The 17,696-nt window shown below is 32.8% G+C and overlaps 2 protein-coding genes across 4 annotated transcripts; one reads left to right on the top strand and one right to left on the bottom strand.

The window, feature by feature from the left end:
• The first annotated feature begins 1,265 nt into the window (after positions 1-1,265).
• LOC106432776 (protein kinase PINOID-like) lies at positions 1,266-4,425 on the top strand. 3 transcript variants are annotated; one of them, XM_022701403.2, is made up of 5 exons: positions 1,266-1,570; positions 1,806-1,899; positions 1,987-2,040; positions 2,606-3,152; positions 3,430-4,425. In XM_022701403.2, the coding sequence occupies exons 2-5, from the start codon at positions 1,824-1,826 to the stop codon at positions 4,190-4,192; spliced, it is 1,440 nt and encodes a 479-aa protein (XP_022557124.1). In that variant the 5' UTR covers positions 1,266-1,570; positions 1,806-1,823; the 3' UTR covers positions 4,193-4,425. The 3 variants fall into 3 exon arrangements, with proteins under 3 accessions (XP_022557124.1, XP_022557123.1, XP_048610966.1); XM_022701402.2 differs by having other exon boundaries at positions 1,803-1,899; XM_048755009.1 differs by having other exon boundaries at positions 1,267-1,570; positions 1,987-3,152.
• A 6,501-nt stretch (positions 4,426-10,926) lies between these two features.
• On the bottom strand, positions 10,927-12,235 carry LOC106432761 (solanesyl diphosphate synthase 3, chloroplastic/mitochondrial). Its single transcript, XM_013873605.1, is given in 8 exon segments — positions 10,927-11,106; positions 11,183-11,368; positions 11,463-11,595; positions 11,677-11,762; positions 11,920-11,991; positions 12,099-12,157; positions 12,160-12,184; positions 12,227-12,235. Coding segments are annotated over 8 exon segments (750 nt in total).
• Positions 12,236-17,696: the final 5,461 nt, after the last annotated feature.

The following is a 17,696-nucleotide window of genomic DNA, read 5'->3' as shown; positions in this document are numbered from 1 at the left end:
AACCATATCACTAGCTTCTTGCAACAACTTTACTCCCATATAAACGGGGCCTTGGATCTAACGAGGAGGGCATCTTCTTCAGGGACGAAACAAAGACAAAAAAGATGAAAACAAAAGAATAAAGACTCACGAAGAGGTGGAGAGACTTCTCGGCAAGATCGCCATCTTCCTCCACCAACACATGATGGAATCATTATATCTGTTTAATGATTAAACAAGTCATCCATTTCTTTATGGTTTAAGAAGAACGAGAGAGATGAGATTCCCAATAATCATCTCACGACGTAAACACATCTTTGTAATTGTGAAAACAAGAATCCATGACGATAGCGACCCTCGTATCATGTTAATGATCGTCCTTATCTTCATACGACAAGATCGATCTAAAGAGATCATATGCAGTTCGAGAACTTATCAATCGTACACTAACTACTAATTATTCAAGACAAGAGAGCTCGAAGCAAACATCGAGCTCGAGACCGACGAAGTTGAGGTCTCGCCCATGACCGAAGAAACCGACATATCTTTCGAGATGATTATAATCGAACTACGTTTAGACTTCATCCCTTGACGGGTACGTAGGCAGCTCGATCCCAAGTTCAATCACGATCCTTCTTAATCTCGATATCTCTATGATATTTGACCTGCGAATATAGTTCATTCTTGTCGACTCATACCTAATTACATCGTTGTGTTCTAAGGATATCGTTGTCCACGTTATTTCTTCCCTAGATTGAACTCCCGATCACTATCAAATTCTTAATGTAGATTTTAGGATCTACAAATACCACACGTAATATGTAGGAGGTAGCGCGAAATCAAACAAGACATCTCACATTTACATTAATGTAGAATCAAACGAGACCCGAACCGAACCTAACCTACAAACAATTTTTCTTGGATCCAAAACCAACTCATGGAACCTAACATAATACTCCAACGACATCTAGTATATATAGGTTGGGTCGGTCCCTTCCAGCCTCTGGATCGTCTTTAATGATAATTAGGTATGTAGTCGGTATATTAATTAGAATACGAAGATCGAATGACTAGAAACAGTAAACTGACTATAATACGTATGCTTATGGTTTGTGTGTTACCGTGTTATTTTCTGAATTCATATCGGGATAATTGGTGTAGTCAGTGTACAAGAAAGGAAGCTACTGCTGCTCTATCTCGAGGCACGTGCCAGCGTCCTACACGTGTCTTATCTGCGTACGTTAAGGTCTCTTTGCTCTCTTTTATACACCTCTGCGTTGAAAAGTACAATCAAGTAAACAAGAGGTCTAAAAAGGCTCTTTTTACTGCTACAGTTTTTTTTTCCTAAAGCCAACATTATCGGTGGTTCTTAACAAAGTCCTTAATGAAAATCATCCCAAAAATAAATCAAAATAAATGAAAAAACTAAGGACGTGATTTAATTAAGAACTTTTTGACAACGTCTTTAGCGTTACCTTGGAGAGAAAAGGAGGGCAGTCTTCTTCTCTTCTTCTTCTTCGTTCGTGTTATCTCTCAAATAACAACAAAGCTGAGTCTTCTTCTTCTTCCATTCTTCTCTTCTTCGATCAAAGTAAGTTTTTTTAGTTTTGAGAATCGTGTCTTTCATCAAGGGTTGGGTTTAATTTTTTTTTTCTGTTATTTGGGCCTCTTTCCTTGATTGCTCATCACCTACTCGACGAATTTCCTCAAAAGAAATTCTAAGCTTTTTTTTTTTCATCTCCAACGGAGCTATCTATAGATTGTTTCAGTTATTCATGTATAATTGTGAGTTGTCATCTGGATTTTGAACATTTTTTTTGCAGTAGGAATATTGAGGGAGTCCAATGGCAAAAGTGAGTCTTGGTATGCTTATAGACATTGTGGACGAGGAGTGGATGAGGGACACTCTCCCTGTTGATGGTTAACTTTCTCACCTCAAGATCGTTGTAATTAAGTACCCACTTGTTCATCAGATTATTGTTAGTGTTGTTTATTTATTGTTTGCAGATCTCCCATTGCCTCTAGTGTTTGCTGTTAGAACTGATGATACTGAAGAAACCAGTATGTTTTTTTTTCCACTTTGTTTGTCTTGATTTTACACTTGTCTAAAAACCTGATAGCTAGCTAGCTTGAATTCATCATGTTGATGCATAAGATGTTAAACACTCCGAATTGAGATGTCATAAGGAAACCAATGTTGAGATGTCATAAGAAAACCAATGGAGACAGAACCAGTTTGTGTTTGTTTCAGATAGTGTGAGATAAACTGAATTTTTTATACGATTAAAACATTTGCGATTGAAACATATTTTTTCAATTGTAAAGATAACTAAAGACTTTACAAAGTCCTACCAATAATCAACATTTTTCTAAATGTCTTTAACCTTGTTTCTTAACACACAAATAATACTAAAATAAGCTAAAGACTATTTTTAAGTACTACCAATAATTATGCTCTAACACCTTCCCCACCCATAAATACCCCACACCAACCCTCTCGCCTCTCTCTAAACTCTCTCAACTTCAAAATCTTCCTCTTCTTTCTCAACCATAGACACTCCTTTCGGATTCCTATTTCTCTACACATTCCTCCAATTTTTACTTTGAATTCCGACGATGTTACCAGAATCAGACGGCGACATGAGCTTAGAGACAGCAAACTCGTCGATTAGCAGCGGAACAGAAAGTTGCAGCAGTTTCAGCCGGCTATCTTTCGACACGCCGCCGTCAACCACCGCCATAATCCCCGAGGAAGAGAGCTGCCTCTCTCTTAAACCCCACAGATCCTCCGACTTCGCTTACGCAGAGATCCTACGACGGCGGAAACACGGCCTAACGTTCCGAGATTTTCGCCTCATGCGTCGTATCGGCGCCGGAGATATCGGAACCGTATACCTATGCCGTCTCGCCGGAGACCAAGAAGAGAGCCGGAGCTCGTACTTCGCGATGAAAGTTGTGGATAACGAAGCGCTTGCGATGAAGAAGAAGATGCACAGAGCTGAGATGGAGAAAAAGATCTTGAAGATGCTCGACCATCCATTTTTGCCGTCTCTTTACGCAGAGTTCGAAGCTTCACACTTCTCTTGCATCGTCATGGAGTATTGCTCCGGCGGAGACTTGCATTCTCTCCGTCACAAACAGCCTCACCACAGATTCTCCCTCGCCTCCGCCAGGTAAAAAAATAAAATAAAAAATAAAATTGTATAAAATTCAGACAATGTGTACGAACTTGCATGCATCGACTCTGTACACCTTTTGTTATGTTCTTCTGTAATAACAGACCTGTTCTAATCATGTCGGCTTTTTCAGTTCGTTGAATATGTTACGAAAAAAAAGAATATGTCATGAAGAGTCATTTTCAACCAATCACATTAACAATAATTATGAACTTTTTTTTGTGTTACATGTTTATATAATTAATAAATTATTTTTTGTTTGTAACTGTAACAGATTTTACGCGGCTGAAGTTCTAGTGGCGTTAGAATATCTACACATGTTGGGTATCATCTACAGAGATCTCAAGCCTGAAAATATCTTAGTTAGATCGGACGGTCACATCATGCTCTCTGACTTTGACCTCTCCTTATGCTCCGACTCAATCGCCGCCGTTGAATCCTCCTCATCCACGCCGGAGAATCAACCTCACTCTTCCCCGCGTCGACTCACTCGTCTCGCTAAGCTTTTCAACCGCGTCTTGCGGTCCAAAAAGGTCCAGACGCTAGAACCGAACCGTCTCTTTGTAGCTGAACCGGTTACCGCCCGGTCCGGTTCCTTTGTTGGTACGCATGAGTACGTTGCACCGGAAGTCGCCTCTGGTGGGTCCCATGGGAACGCCGTTGACTGGTGGGCCTTCGGAGTATTCCTCTACGAGATCATCTACGGTCGGACTCCCTTCGCCGCGCCGACTAATGACATCATCCTACGTAACATAGTGAAAAGACCATTGAGTTTCCCGACCGATTCGCCGGCGACGATGTTTGAGCTTCACGCTCGAAGTTTGATCTCCGGGTTGCTCAACAAGGATCCGAGTAAACGGCTCGGGTCACGGCGAGGTGCGGCGGAGGTGAAAGTGCACTCGTTTTTCAAAGGTCTAAATTTTGCGCTCATCCGTACAATGACTCCGCCTGAGGTTCCCTCCGACGTCAGGAGACCGAAGAAGTCGGCGACGTTTGGTGGTAGAAGTAGCAAACCAGCGGCGTTCGATTTCTTTTGAAAACCAACGTTAGAGGTTAGTTAGCATCACGTGTTAGTCGGTTCAAGTCGGTGCCAGATTTTTAGCGACTGCCTTGTGACGATAGCTGTTTTAGCTGTACATATTCCCTTGATGATGTCCTTAACTTGTTTTAAAAAATCGTTTATCTGACTTTTAGTATTTAAATCAGATGAGTTCTCACGCGATTTTGTACCATAAACAGATAAATCTAAACTAATCATATCTTGGGAACATCTTAGCAATAGCATTATGTCTAAACAACGACAGTTTCTTGGTACGGCATTATATAATGGACCAATTAGTCAGTATATCTTTACCGGTATGACTAAAATTTACACAGCAATATTATCTTTGTAACACCAATTAAAAATGCTAAATGGAAAATTCGAATTACTTTATATTATAACTCGTCACGCCTAGACTTTTGTAGTTAGACGGGTATAAAAAATGAAAGGAAGATTCCTCTTTTGACAATTGTTACACATGAAGTCAAACTTTGTTATTTGATTTAACCATAAGGGGTCTTTTGAATGTCAAGAAAGAAGGAAAAACGTTATCTATAAGGGTAGTAAAATGCTTTACGCATACCAGTTGCATGATCACTTCTGCTTGTCAATTTTCAAACTAAGAGAACAAATAAACTATTAGAAGGTGAGACGAATTGTTCTCTCTTGATTTTAAAGTATGAAACGAGATCCTTCCTACTAAGGTGATTTCATTTTGTTCAACGCCATGCATCGATTTCATCTCTTACATTCTTCATGACCGTGGATATCAGAGATTTTCAAAATGTTATCAGATTCTAATATTGTTTTTAAAACCTGTAAATTTATAATGTATACATAAATTGAGCAAGTAGGCGGAAAATTCAGCTAAAATTGTTGGGCATGTTTGAAGCACCCAACTTCATCCATTGCATAATGTTGCAATGCATAATTAAAAGGGTGAAGCCGTGAAGAGTTAGATAAGATGTTTTGTCTATCTTGTAAGCACCAAAAACAACATAGGTACGTGCTCTAGTTATGTATTCACTACATCGAGAATTAATGAAGTTAGTACGTTGTTCAACCAACCAACCAACATTGCTTGATTTATATACCTCTCTTATTAAATGTATTTATATACGTATGAATTATTGTATTCACATTAATTTAGACAAGAAATATTATGTATACACATGGTTTTTCTTATAAATCATGATTTGAAATTTTACATAGTATATATTCTACTAGTCAGGTAATTATAAATGCAAACAAATACCTGTAATATAATTACAAATATTTTCTTTTGTTATTTTATAAATATTTCTTTACAGAATAAAATATTTTGAAGAGATTGCTCTTATATAGTGCTCTAAATGTATAGTTATATACCATATAGTCTGTTTAGAAGATAGTTTTATCTCTTGATTTGACCAAACAAGAAAACAACCTAAACATATAAGGAGAAAAAGAGTTTAGTACTTGAAACAAGATAATCGCATCAATGTGAAATGGTGACTAATTGTTACTTGAAAAAAGGACTACAACGAAAAACAATAAAGCTAAAATATCAATGATTAGACAATTCAATACAAATTGTTTTGGACAATGCATAGATGTTTTGTCTCTCCTAAAATGTGTAAACATGGACCACACACAAGATTACCATCAGGGTATGCTGTTGTTAATCATAATTAATTCTCGTCACAGTAATTACCACGGGCTTAAAATAAGTAGATAATGATGAATTTTACTGATATTTGGAAAAGCAAAATAACATTAACTAAAAAGTCAAAGTCTTCTTATGGGGAGAGGTGTTTCTTTCGCAGAAACCTAGGTTACGTAACTTGCGATTACTCAATTCTCACTTGCCTACGTAGACCCAATAAATTTCTCATTATTCAGTTAATGACAATATTTAGAGTATCTCTATCCCCACTGTTTTAGAGTAAAATACAGAGTATGGATGGAGATGCTCTCAAAAAATTGGATAAATGAATACTTCCATTTTGTTAATTGATACTTCTTCATAAAATAGAGTAGATATTTAAAAAAAAAATTCCAATACGGACACGTACATCAAATAAATACAAAACAAATTAAACGTTGTATACTTTCGTACTAAACTCATAAATTATGTATTTATGTAAAATATAAATTATGAAAATATCCACTTAATAGTTTTATAAAGAGTAAATCTGCATTTTATTTAAGATTGAAACTAACGGTCAAAAATTACAAGTTTATAAATATAATATGTTATAGTATTTCGATTGACTGTAATTTGTAAGATAAAAGTTGATATGTATTTTTTCAAGATAAAAGTGAACTTGCCAATCGATTCTATCGTACATTAGATTTTTTGTTTTGTAGGTTTTGTTGTACCACTTTTTAACATTACGTTTAGTGCAAAAGGTTTTTATTGAATCAATCTATCATAAATAAAGAGTAGTAATTTAGCTACACATTATGTCACATCGAATCAGCTATGGATAAGCAACATTTTGCAGCAAATTTGGAACTGATAATCTAGTGGCCAGTGGTATCGAACTACTCATTGAATTTCTGATACCAATGTTTTGCTTATCAACGGTTTTGGCCCGATAAGTGATAACTTATATGTTTATTTGTTAATCTCGTTATTACACAATCAAAATGGAACAAAGTAGGTGATTGGATGTTCTATATGTATAATAAATAACTATATCTTGAATCATCAGACTAAACGTCGCGAACAAAAGTATTTCATGACATAAGATAGGAATGCATGGTTTACCAAAAAAAAAAACGAAAAAAAAGATAGGAATGCATTGAGTATACAATAATTGTAATTAATAATTGAGACCACATAGAATAACATGCTTTGTTTAGAAATAAATGTATAAAAGAAAAAAGTGTGACAACACATGGGATGTACCCAACAGCACAAGGGACAGCTTCACCAGTCTGATTTATGCCACTGCCCCGCTCTTGTCCTCTCTCTCTCTCTCTCTGCCCCACCACTCCTTTGGTAATATTACATTAGAGATAAGTTAGTGTTTAGTGGTCGACAAACAAAGTTTTTTTTTGTTAACTATGAGAAGTTTGGATCTTAGGGCCTAATCTCATCTCGGCCCGAAACCAACATTTGTTAATACCAATAACATGCGTAGAGCATTCATTATAAGTTAGTGTTTAGTGGTCGACAAACAAAGTTTTTTTTTGTTAACTATGAGAAGTTTGGATCTTAGGGCCTAATCTCATCTTGGCCCGAAACCAACATTTGTTAATACCAATAACATGCGTAGAGCATTCATTCTACCGGAAGTCAAACTAGAATCACAATATAACCAACTCATGCGCTTGATCAGTACTAGTGTACACACCAGTGGTGACAAATAAAGTCGTGTTCAATCAAAAGAATGCAGCGATCTTGATCGCCATTACCATGAGAAAATCTTGATATATATATAGTAATGGTACATCTCTATCTAAAGTGGGAAAAACTTCAACTGCTGAAATTTATTGTTCATATGTTTGTATGCGTGCATGCATCTCTGCTGAATGCCTATATGTCCAGATTTGCTCTATACTCGTCGAGCGTTTATTCTCCTCGCAGTTATACAGTATACACAAACACATGTAAGTACGTAACATTCACATAACATTACACATCTCTATATATATACTCCATTTGTTTAGCAACAGAGGACTAGGCGCCACGTTAGGGCATGTCGGCACTTGTGAGATTCTGCTCCAGTTACTTGTGGAAGTGAACTATGTCGGAGGAAAAAGTTGACGAGATTTCCAATTTGCCACTTATTTATTAACGGTCACAAAAGCATCAAACATACAGTTTTTTCTCAGTGCTTTTGAGAGAAACGACGCCGCATAGATAGTCTTGTTGCACGAATAGTTTTCAAACGTGACCGTTAGACGCGTGCGGGTCACTGAAACTTGTGCCAAGTCAGACCTTTGTGGGTATAGTCTTACGTGGTCTATCTCTGCAACAACAATTCAGAAGCAAAAACAAATGTTTTTTTTCCTTTCATAAACTGTAGTATAAATGGTCTATAAATAATGTAACAATTAAATTGAGGACTTCTATAATGATCTTAGGTTAAAATAGGCCTGTGATAGATACCGTAATGTCAATAATGTGTCTGGTCAGACTAATTTAATACGGTTCAGACCACACTGGCACATTAGCCTATCGGCCCTCACGTTGGGTCCAAATCCAAATCTTTCTTTTTTCCTTTTTATTCGTTTTCTTCCTTTCACGCACAATGCAAATTCAAAATGGAAAATTACGCCCTATAACCAGCAAAAAAACAAAAAAATAAGAAAATAATCGAACTTCCTTCGTGTCTCTTCTTTTCTCTTCCTATCTCTCTCTACCTTCTTTCTAAAAGTCTAACTAGGTGTCTTCCTATACCATGTGCAATAAAAAAATTTAAATATTTTTTAACAGATAAATATAAATTATATTTTAAAATAAAATTTTATTAATATTGTAAATTTTCTTTTCCGTATCAATATTTTAATATAAATTTGATTTAATTAAACATAAAATTATATTTAAGAATATGCATGTATATATTTGAAATTATAATCTTAAATAGATTTTTCTATCTATTTATTTTAATTAAATATATTAAATAAATTTGTAAAAATTGCATAATTACCAAAAATTAAAATTAAACAATATTTATAAAATTTGTAAATATATAAGAAAATAAAGATTTTACGATTAAATTTTTATAATTTTCTAAAAAAATTGTATACATTTTTGAAAATTTTAGTAATAAAATTGCATAATTTAAAAATATATAATTAAATTATATTTCGAAATTTATAATGTGATATTTGAATATATTTATTTTAATGATGATTTATGAGTTATTCCCATATTCTAAAAAATTTCCAAAAATATAAATTGACATTAAATGTAATATATGAGTTATTACCATATTTTAAAAAGTTTACCAAAAATATAATTAAATATATTAAATAAATTTGTAAAAGCTGATTATTACCAAAAATTAAAATTAAACAATATTTATAAAATTTGTAGGTATATAAGAAAATAATGATTTTACGGTTAAATTTTTATAATTTTCTAAAAAAATTGTATACATTTTTGAAAATTTTAGTAATAAAATTGTATAATTTAAAAATATATAATTATATTATATTTCGAAATTTATAATGTCATATTTGAATATATTTATTTTAATGATGATTTATGAGTTATTCTCATATTCTAAAAAAATTTCCAAAAATATAAATTGACATTAAATGTAATATATGAATTATTACCATATTTTAAAAAGTTTACCAAAAATATAAATTAACATTAAATGCAATTGTCCATGTCATATTAAGCTATAAGACATGTCATCAATTTCAGTAGCCATATCATATTTGTTTTGTGAAATTGATTGTAGAAATGACATGTGATAAAATCACTTTGCAAATATAGTCTAGAGGATTTTGTTTTTTGCTTTAGTTATTTCACCAATTCTCCCATTCAAAATCATATAGAAGTTAGGATTAGGAGTACAGTATTTTGTTTTTGACTACAAGGATTTTGTAGTTTTTCTTTTTTTTTTTCCAACAAGATTTCATTAATGCAGCGGACAATTTTACAAGGCTTGAACATTACATACATGATCTATTTTATATTAAACACAAAGAGAAGTCCAATACCAAAACCCTAAAAGAAGAACAGATTGTAATTGTTCTCCATCCACAATTTAGTAGGTGAAGAAACTCAAAAACACGTGTTCCATACGTGTCTTTCATGCAAGGCGGTAGTGACAGCCACCGTAGTTCTTCACCGCCGGGACTATTCTGGTCAATCCTCCGATCTTTTGTAGTTAATCAAGAATTTTGGTAAAAGAAATCACACCTTCTAAACTTGTAGTCTCTCTTCTTCTTTATTTTTGTTTTGCTTTTTCTTTGACTTCGAGGCTTTAGCTATATGACTGATATTTTCGAATTAACATTTCTGGTACTGGTCCACTGTAGAGCCCACTTAATTCTTCCATCACGAAGGAAGACAAAACTATCCATCATAAGTCAAAACTAACATTTGTCTGCATTCGAATCTCAATAAGTATTCTTGTTTTGTCAAATGCATTTGGACTTTTGTTATATCTGAAGATCTGAAGATATAATTATAAATTATTTGGATTTTTGTTATATCTAAAAATCTGAAGAAATTATATTGATAACTACATTTAAATGTAAATGCGGAACTTTTGGTATCTTGTAAGAGTTTTTTTTTTTTGAACTGATTATCTTGTAAGAGTTTGTTCAAATAAAGACGCATTTCGGAATATTTAATTAAAAAGTACCAAATTCCAGAAGACAGCCTAAACAGAAGAAGGAATGTCGGATATCTCTAGACGAGGCAGTGATAATTCTGAGAACTTAACCGATTTTGTCATGAACTTTGAAGAGGAGACTGATAGTTAACCGGTTTTGTGTTTCTTTCCGGTTCAGTGTAAAGACCGTTTTCGAAATATTAGATGATTAAAACGGTTAAATTTGTTAAAAACCAGTTTCAAACCAAATGCTTGAGAATGTTTTCACAAGTAGTGTCTTTGTTTCTTTCCCTCTTTGTTGTTTAAAATGAAAACAACCACTTGTCTAACATATTATTTCGTGAAAAGAGTTGGAAAAAAACAAAATCCTACAAATGAATCTGAAAGATTCTCATGATGTTATGACGATGTTTGGTGTATATATAGAGACTTCTTATGTTTATCCTCACTTGTTTCTGGTGATGACTCTATGTGTCAGGTCAACAAGTGCCCGCCTAGATCTTTTGACATATTCATCATCTGTTTCAGGTAGAGACCCAATTGCCGCTGCTGCTAGATTGGCATGTTCCATAGCTAACTCTCTTGTCCTTTGTATTCCATTGCTCTTCCCAAGATACTCTAAAGCCTGTTTTGTTTTATAAGACATAACATAAGAGACTTTTGAAAATGTAATAGAGATTTTGTTTCTTTAATTAACTTACAATGTCAACATTTGTTGGATCTTTTCCAAGATGATCAACAACTTTGCGTAGTTGAGGAAACTCCATGGCGAAGAGGATTGGAGCTGTTACGATCCCATGGCGGATATCTGATTAGGATCCCTTTCCTAGAGACGCAGATGTGCCAGTGAAATCAAGAACGTCGTCTATCAATTGGAATGCCAAACCCTTCAAAATATATAAACTAATCAAACATTTGGACTGAAGACTAGTTGCAATGGAGCTAGCTAACGTTGTTTAGGAAGACGATAACGAAACGAACCAGATTCTTTCCGTATTCAAAAGCTAACATGGCAACTTCTGCTGATTGTCCAGCGAGTAATGCAATTGCTTTGCAGCTATTTGAGATTAGTGATGCCGTCTTATAATACGTCTCCTGCATGTAATAGTCCATACTGTAGCCATGGAAAAAATTAATTATATTTGCATGAACAATCATAGTTACAGTTACTAGAAGAGAGAAGTAAGCTTTATACCTATGACGCTGATCGGTTGTGCTAGTCATTTGCATGGTTTCACCGGTAACAAGATGTTCTACAACTGTTGCAAGTAACGATACAACCTACAAAAGAGAAAAACAATGAAGAGAGATAGATTGCAAGTCCTAGCAATACTTATGATTGATGTCACTGATTCTGAATTCTATTTCAAGGCAGGTTTTCATTGACTATGTAGCACCGTATTATGAGAAAGGGTCTTGAACAAGTTTACTTACTTACCTCTGTGTTTTTAAGAGCAGCTAGAGCAACACAAGCCCGAGAGAGCAAAAAGTCTCCTGCTGATACTGATATCTACAACGTCAAGTACATGGTGATCTTAATATCAAACTGTAGAATAATAGCCAAGAAAACAAAATTAATCAGGTCTTAGAGAGTAGAAGCTACTGTCAAGAGAGTACCTTGTTAGCCATTACAAAGTTTAAGGAACCAATACCACGCCTTGTATCCGCATCATCCATACATCATCGTGCAGGAGGCTTGCAACCTACCATTAACGAATGTTCCGAGTAAACTTATAGTTACTGACATGTATCATGTCTTATTTACGGATCCAACAGAGACTTGTTCGATTGCAAAATTTGTGAATCTGAACAGAGAAGGACAGCCGACTTTGTTTAGCTTTATTCTGTTTCCAAGGGAGGTGGAAAGTGTAAAATTAAGAATGACTAAGAATTTAAAGCCATGAAAATGGAAACATTAAGAATTTTCACAATCTATTTTGGTCTTCTTTTCTGGTTCAGCTCTATTTTAGATCGGTTATTTTCGGTTCTTCCTAATAGTAATTTTTTAACTCTTGTAATTTTTTAGTTTGATTTAAGATCAAATATTTTCAGATCGATTCCAGTTCAGATTTTCAAATCCAAGTAAAATGACCCGACCTGAATTTTTACTAGGGGTTAATGCTAAAATTTCATTTTAAAATTTGGACACTGTAAAGAAAAAGAAATTGAGATCCTGTAAAAACAAGACAATAAAATTAATAATAAGAAAAGTCGTTAACAAACCAAATAAATTCCTAACATAACATAACTACATAAGGCACATTGAAACCCAATTACCATTTTATATACCTTATAAATATCTCATTTTTTTCTTTTCAAATTTTTTTTTCATTCCGTCGCATGCTTTTGTTTCTCATTCATTTAACTAATTAGATTTATATTTCAGTAAAAAAAAACTAAATTTATATTTCGGCTTGCTATAAGAACATTTTAATAAAATGAAAAATTGAATGTCAATATAGTTATTTAATTTTTGTAGAATAAGTTGATATATATTGATTTATTTTATCAAATGACATATAATATGTATATTATTAACCTACTTTTTTAATAAATAGACAAATTGATAGGTGCTACATGAAAAACAAAGGGATTGAAAATCTAGCAATGTTAAAAAGTAACATCATCAACCATCTTATTGTATTTTCTTTTCCAAGAAAGAGTTTTTTTCCATGTTTAAATCATGTGAATGCCTTTTCTTAAATTATTATGCTGGCCATTGGTTTAATGAAACATATAATTAAATGATGATTCAAACATAAAACAAACTTAAAACGTTTAAATATTATTTGTTATTTTCCATAAATATAGAAGATTTAACATTATCTTACAACTAGAATAATATAATGTCAAAATTATGTTCTTTTCATTGCCCGTTAGCAATAAATTGTTTTTCATAATTCAAACTATAACTAAATTACACATAATTTCTCATATTTCAGAAGATGTTTTGTATTAGATCATTCAACATAAGTTAGTTATCTTTGTTCTCTTTAGATTTACAATAAGTATTAAGTAAGTGTAGATTAAATGAATGTTTTTGATTGTAGTTAACATGTAATTGTTTTTGTTTTGCTTAATGAACACTTTAAATAGAGATAATTTTTAATTATATACATGATACTACTGGACGCTAATGAAATTTTTTTGGGGCAACACTAGTACACATTACAAATGCATTACAATAGTAAAATGATTTATTTGTAGATGTCCATTAAAAACAACATGAAAGTATAAGAAAATAAAAAATAGAAACAAGCTATCATTTGACAAAACTTAAGGAAATCAATTTAAAATAAACTTGTTGGCTCTCATTCAAATTAGATCTAGTGTGGCATAAATCACACGTTTAAGTAGATCAAAACTATGCTCAAAACAATAATAAAATTCAGAACATTCTCCATCTTATTCAGCATAATCATGTTTAGCTTACTATAACATTTTAGTATTTTACTTAAAACAAATCAATAACAAATTTAATCCTTTTGTTCCTCGTATGAATTATCATCCACTCTTGTGTGTGTTTCTTCTGATCTGGTTTGTAATACATTTGGTGTTTGGCACGTGATGCTTGTTACAATAATGATCATTGAGGTGTTTTGTTGATTGAACTGTGAGCAAGTTCATTTATTTTCTTTTTGTATATGTTACCTATAGTTTTCTTGACATTTCCTGAGCCCAAGAGATGAACTCACAGCCTCAAGATTTCTCCGTGAGTGAGATTACTAGTGGAGATACGCTTCTTGAAGATGCAAGCATCAACTATACTATTGAGGAGGATATTTTGTATGTCAAAGTGGTTTGTGCAATGGGTTGCATAACTGGTCATATAACCCCCACATGTGGCAATCAGGGTTGGTAATCACAAGTGGAGAACTGAAAGGTGCATCGACCTTCGGAATATGAAGTGGAACCGGATTTTTTACTAGCAAACCTTACCACTGAAGAAGTCAAAATCAGTGTGAAACAATGTTTGAGCTTGGTTGGTTATGTTTGTCTTAACTTGAAGAAAGTTGGTGAAGACATTCTTCCCAGTTGCATTGTGGCACCACAATGGTAGATGCTGAAAAACATGAGTGGTGATTCTGTGGACGTAATGCTTTTGATGGCAGTCTTCAAAGGTTATCAGGGAGATCTCATGTGGAACATTAGTGCTAATGGAGAGGGATGAATTTATTACGTTGACCAAAGCCAGCTATTTATTTCACTCCAAGCCTATGCTACATCATGGTTAATATGCTTTCCGTTCGTAATTTGGACAACTGCACTGCTCAAGTCCGTATCAGAGTGAGACTGGAGGAGCAGACAATGGTTACTTTACCTTGTGATAGCAGGAAGCCAGTCTGGAACCACGTTATGAGGTCTGTAACAGCTGAGCCTTTTGAGTATCCTTTAATCCTCACTATGGAGGAATGTCTTGCCTCAAAATGTGTTATCCCATTAGACAAAGTGGAGAGAAGGTCAGATGATAAGGAGGTGAAGGCTGTAGAATTTTACCTCGAAAGGAGGTTTTACCATGGGTTTGCAAGAGAAGTACCATTAACATGAGGGTTTTCTGAATGGAGGGTATCATGTCTATCATGAATCTGGACTCTATTGCATTGATTTGACATCAGCAGATGCAAATCAAAATCAAGTGAAACCCAATATTGGTCTTCTTGAGTTAAGGATCCTTAGGACTACATGTTGGCTTCCCATGAAAACCAGAAATGATCTTGAGGCCACATATGCCTACAAAGAGAACAAACATTTCATCTATTTTGAGTAATTTGAAGCGAGTACAATATGCATCTTGTGGTTTCAACCATTTCTTTCATTCGAAAGATTGAATTATATGTTAATCATAATCACTATTGGATAAAATAAATCATTATTAATTGTCATTATTATCTTAAAGAGGTTTAGAGCTTGAAAGATATCTAAATAAAAATCTTAAAATAACAAAAATCATAGAAAATAATATATTATAACATCTCTAAAGATTCTTCGTCAACAATCTTTGATAGATTTGATAAAATTAATTCAATACAATGTTGTTTGATATTCATTTATAAAAAAATCTTCTCTTGAACAATAGATTTTTTTTTGTTAATTAAATTCAACAATTAACAACGCGTATTCTAAGTTAATATCATGTTAAAAATTATACTTGAATGAGAATGAATTTATTTGTGGAATAAAAATTTAAATTGAACAAGTGTTCATAAGTTCCAATCTATAGATCCGATTTAATACGAGAAAGTTTTTTCGTAATCAAATATAATAAAAGATGAATGTATAGTTTTTTTGTTTACAAACAAAAAATAATAAAAGATGAATATATATATTATACAATCAAAGATAACAAAAGATGAGCATATAGTTAGATTTGTCATTGAATTTATTTTTTTTGTTTACAAACAAAAAATAATAAAAGATGAATATATATATTATACAATCAAAGATAACAAAAGATGAGCATATAGTTAGATTTGTCATTGAATTTATTTTCTGCATAAATTCTTTCCACTTTCGTGATTGGTAACATATGTTTAGCAGTGTTTTCACATACACATGAAAGAAAGTTATATTACTGTGTAAGTTGTCAATAAACACTCAAAAATTCCCCACCATATACAAAGCTAATATTACACATTTGCCGCTGAAGAGAGCTTTGTAAGGTGGAGCAAATTAATGCTGGAACTCTCAATAGTTGCTTTTGAGCGAGCATCAACGGCAATGGCAATCCTAAACCGTGCTCCATCTTCACGGTGCCTCGGTTTTATACTTTTCTCAAGACTAAAAGAAAAATACTTCTGAAACCCCTTTTTTGGATTCTCCAGTTTACCTTTGATCCCACACATGAAGTTATCTAGTTTTTATTTAAAGTTGTTCTCTATGCTGCATGTGGATTAAGCCGGATATCTAAGGATCATTCTAGTCGCCTTTAATCTTGAAAACCCAAGAATCTGACAGGTCAAGTACATCGCAATGTAATGTCTAAGGGTATCTCCTAACCATATTCCATTTTTTACTCCAAACTTTATTTTGGAGTAAAATCATCTTCAACCGTACTTCATACTCAACTCTAAAATGGAGTAATGACTAGGGTTACTCTATTTATGAAGTAATTCTATTTATTACTCTATATTGGAGTTGAACTTTTTAATTTGTGAAATTGTCTTTTTAATCTTGAAAGTTTTTTTTATACTTAAATAATATTTAAAATGATACAATAATATGAAAAGAAATACATATTCCCAAAAAAGATATTCCACAAGATTATTTAATAATTTTACATAAAAGATGCATAAATTAATAAAAATCAAAACTTACATAAATAATTTAAAATAACTATAATATAAAGTAAGTGATTTAATAATCCGATAAATTGCTTTCGGAATTACCAAAATCGCTGAAGTATTATTCAAACATAATATATGAGTTTATTTATCTTGTGGGTCAACATTTTGATTTGATAACATTTGTACTTGTTGAGCTTAATATATGCACAAACATTTGGATCATGTATGAAATTCAAATTACAAAACAAATCTTTATTTTCTTCTTTAATCTTTATGTTCTTTTAGTGCATAATTTTGTTTTTGAATTAGAAAAATTGCATATGCTTGCACCAATTGAAGTTGGAAGAGAAGCTCTACCCGTAGATATTGTAAATGCAGAAGATGAAAATGTCCGATTTCAGAATTTTCTTGTTCGATTTAGGACAATCAAAGATAAAAAAAACTCATTGTTCGTTATGAAATATATTAGTTGATCATTTGTGGGAAAATATATGAATGCTCATTACTAAAACAAAATATGGTATCTTATATATTTATGATTTATTCTAATTTTAATAATAATTTTTTAATTCAAATAAAATATATTTTTATGGAAGTTTTGTAAACATAAAATAGTTGATGTTACTAACTAAATAAAAAAAAGAAACATTTGAAAATATTCTTTTTTGTAGTAGAAAATAGAGTAATACATTGGAGATGCTCTAAATCAACCAATATTACCTAGTTTAGTAACAGTAACTGTAAAGTAATGGCCTAATCATCAGTCCTTTCCTCTTGTCTCACGTAACATTAAAGGATACAAGGACTGAAATTTCACCTGAGCTTGGGATGAGAGTTTTTACTTTAATTAAACAAGTCGGCAATAAATTCTTTTGTTTTTAACATCTGCTTTCATTACTTTCAGCCATAGAAATTAAAATTCATTAACGAT

This window comes from Brassica napus, chromosome C4 (assembly GCF_020379485.1).
Source record: "Brassica napus cultivar Da-Ae chromosome C4, Da-Ae, whole genome shotgun sequence".
Classification (NCBI taxonomy): domain Eukaryota; kingdom Viridiplantae; phylum Streptophyta; class Magnoliopsida; order Brassicales; family Brassicaceae; genus Brassica; species Brassica napus.
The sequence above is the reverse complement of the archived record's forward strand: the minus strand, read 5'-3'. Positions and strand labels throughout refer to the sequence as shown.